At 57.5% G+C, this 2670-nt stretch overlaps 1 protein-coding gene across 1 annotated transcript; it reads right to left on the minus strand.

Moving 5' to 3' along the window:
- Positions 1-254: 254 nt before the first annotated feature.
- Positions 255-2474, minus strand: VDBG_07082 (fungal specific transcription factor domain-containing protein; the record flags this gene model as incomplete). Its single annotated transcript, XM_003002465.1, has 4 exons — positions 255-606; positions 682-1265; positions 1332-2266; positions 2374-2474. 4 exons carry the CDS (start codon positions 2399-2401, stop codon positions 255-257), a joined length of 1899 nt encoding a protein of 632 aa, XP_003002511.1.
- Positions 2475-2670: the final 196 nt, after the last annotated feature.

A 2670-nucleotide genomic window follows, 5' to 3' on the forward strand; every position in this document is an offset into this window, starting at 1 on the left:
GAGGAGCTGTGAGTGTGTCGATATACATGTAGTAGAAGACTGAGAGAAACGAGACGGTAGTCTTTTTAGTTTTCGTTTGCGTCTTTGCCACAGGTTAGGCACAAACCGGGTCAGGAATACACCTTGAGGCGTTTGGCAGGTCATGGTAGAAAATGCATTCCCACTTTTCATCTTTTCGCCAATGAACTCGAACCAAGTGCTCGTCGATTGCTCGTTTGTTTCATTCAGTGACATGCGTGGCGATGCGTGAGGAATCATGGCCATGACATGAAATGAAAGTCGTCTGCGAGCTGCGAGTTCCCCATTTGAGTTCCCAGCGCAACAAAGTAGTCGGCTGCCGCCTGTGCCTGCGCCTGCTCTCGCGCCTGACGCTCGAACGCTCCGACCGTATCTTGCGTCGCGGCCATGGCCTGGCGGAAGAGAGCCGACACAATCTCGTGCAGCCAGCGAATCTCCTTGTCATTGGTGCGCGGCACCATCTGGTCGAAAACGGCAACGGCCTTGCGAGTCAGTTCGCGGTCGAGCGTAAGGTGGGGGTGCATCGGCTCGATGAACATTTGGGTCAATACCATCATGACCGTGGCGAAGCGTGCGCTTGCGCTGATCCTGTTGTATTAAAATTGGGTCAGTCTTTTGCATGTCCCGTCACGCAGCCCGTTGGAAAGAGGGAGAAGAACACACCAGAAGCCACATTCTGTAAACGGCGCGTCGGTGAAGAGCTGAATGAAAGCCCTCGATTGAACCACGCAATTCTCCCACCCAGCAGGTATCTTCCCCTTGCACGATTCAGAAATGGTGCCGTTGGCGGCGCACGCCGTCATGCTCTGTCGCATATCCTTGAACCAGCACGTCTCGTTCATATCGAATGTGTAGATGCCGTGCGCATGCACGAGGCAGAGCATGTACGTGCTGTACATGTTGACCATGTGCACCGCATTGGTCGGAGACATTGAACTCGCGACGTTGGCCATCTGGAATTGTTCGGGGATCTGCAAACGCCACTGTTCGAGCATGTGGTTGAGCTGCTGCCGGCGCTGGACGCGGTCCTCGGGGGAGGCCTTCTTGGAGCGCGTGCTGTAGAGCAGGTCATAGATCTTGCCCTGGATATGGCTGAGGGCGGTGCGCGATCTGAAGTAGTTGAACTTGATCGTCGAGTCCGTCGAGTACATAATCGATACATTATCAGCAGGGTCGAGATCGGGAAGCGGCAGGTCGATGTCGGCATCGACTTGGAACGACGGCATCTTTTGGTTCAAGCTGACATCCTAGGAGGCAAATCAGCCAGCTGCACCGAGGGGTTGAGGTTAGTGTGTGCCGGCCGTGGAACATACCTTGTCGAGGTAGTAGGCGACCCAGAAGATTCGGGCCCTCTGGACAGCTTCATGCTCAGGCAGCCCGTTGGAACGATCCTGGTCGTGCAGGCCCATGCGGTGGGCCAGGCGAATGGTGGTTCCGAGGAGGACAGACGCGGGCTTGGGGTTCTTGGTACCCAAGAAAAGGAGCGACATGCCCAGCAGGACCTGCAAGCCGACAAGATCTTCTTCCCTTGTCACCAGCTCGTTGACAACGGTCTGGGCGTTCCGCAGGTACGCAGCCGACTTTTCGCCGTCGGTGGCAAAGTCATTCTCAGACGTGATACACGCACGGTGGGCGATGGCGAGGACAATGTTGATGGCAGCCCACGCGGGCCTCGTGCGATGTATGACGTGGGAGTACCAGTCGGACAGCATGGTCATGAAACTACCCTGGTGGAACAGCGGCAAGACGACGTTGAAGCGCGTAAAGTAAACGTCGACGAGCGGCAGCACATCCTCCAACGGCGGCAGCACCATGGGTTCGGGCTGGGCGACCCAGTCACTGGGCGTCGTCGTGTCCGAGCCCGACATCAGGACGGGGCTCTGCCCAGCGGCGGCGACAATGTTGGAGAGCCATTGCGGTTCGGGACTGGGTGTCTCGAACACCTGGGAGGGACTGAACGGACCGGCTACTGGCTGCTGCACTGGGGGCTGCTGTGACTTGACGGGCTGTGACGCGCTCGCTTCTAGAACTTCCTTGAGCTGGTTTTCGATGAGCGCCAGACGGGCCTCGAGCTCAGACTCGCGGCTGGATACAGAGTTCTGGGCTGGGCGGGGAGGCTTGTCTTTGGCAGCGGCGGTTCTCCGGCGGAGACGTGTTGTCTTGCACTCTGATTTGTACAGCAGGCAGTTGGAGCAGTGCGGCTTGAGCATGTCACACTTGATTTTCTTGGTGAAGCACAAGTCGCAAGCTGCACAGGTGGCTTCGTGTCAGCAAAGAGCCCCCAAAGACAAGGCCGAGCCAAGCCAGGCCAGGGGCCAAACAAGCAAGGTCCCCGAGAGGGGTTGGGAGGCGAACCTTTGCGACGCTGAGACGTCAACTCCATCTTGTCAGCGGATAATGCCAGCGCAATGCCAGATGACTTTGGCGGCAGTTGCGATGATTCAAACGTCTTGGGTGAGATGAAGGAAGAGTTTGGCAGGATAGGCCGGATGAAGACTCAAGGGTCCAGCTGAGGGGCGTGGTCGCATGGGTGAGACGTGGGCTTGCGGTGTGCCTGCTGACAGCGGGTGAGGTACCTTGGTCAAGTACCGCCCGAGCCAGACCGGAGGTTGTGAGCGCAGGAGCAAACCTTAATTGACTCCAAACGCGAGG

The sequence above is a fragment of the Verticillium alfalfae genome, genomic scaffold (assembly GCF_000150825.1).
Source record: "Verticillium alfalfae VaMs.102 supercont1.9 genomic scaffold, whole genome shotgun sequence".
NCBI lineage: Eukaryota > Fungi > Ascomycota > Sordariomycetes > Glomerellales > Plectosphaerellaceae > Verticillium > Verticillium alfalfae.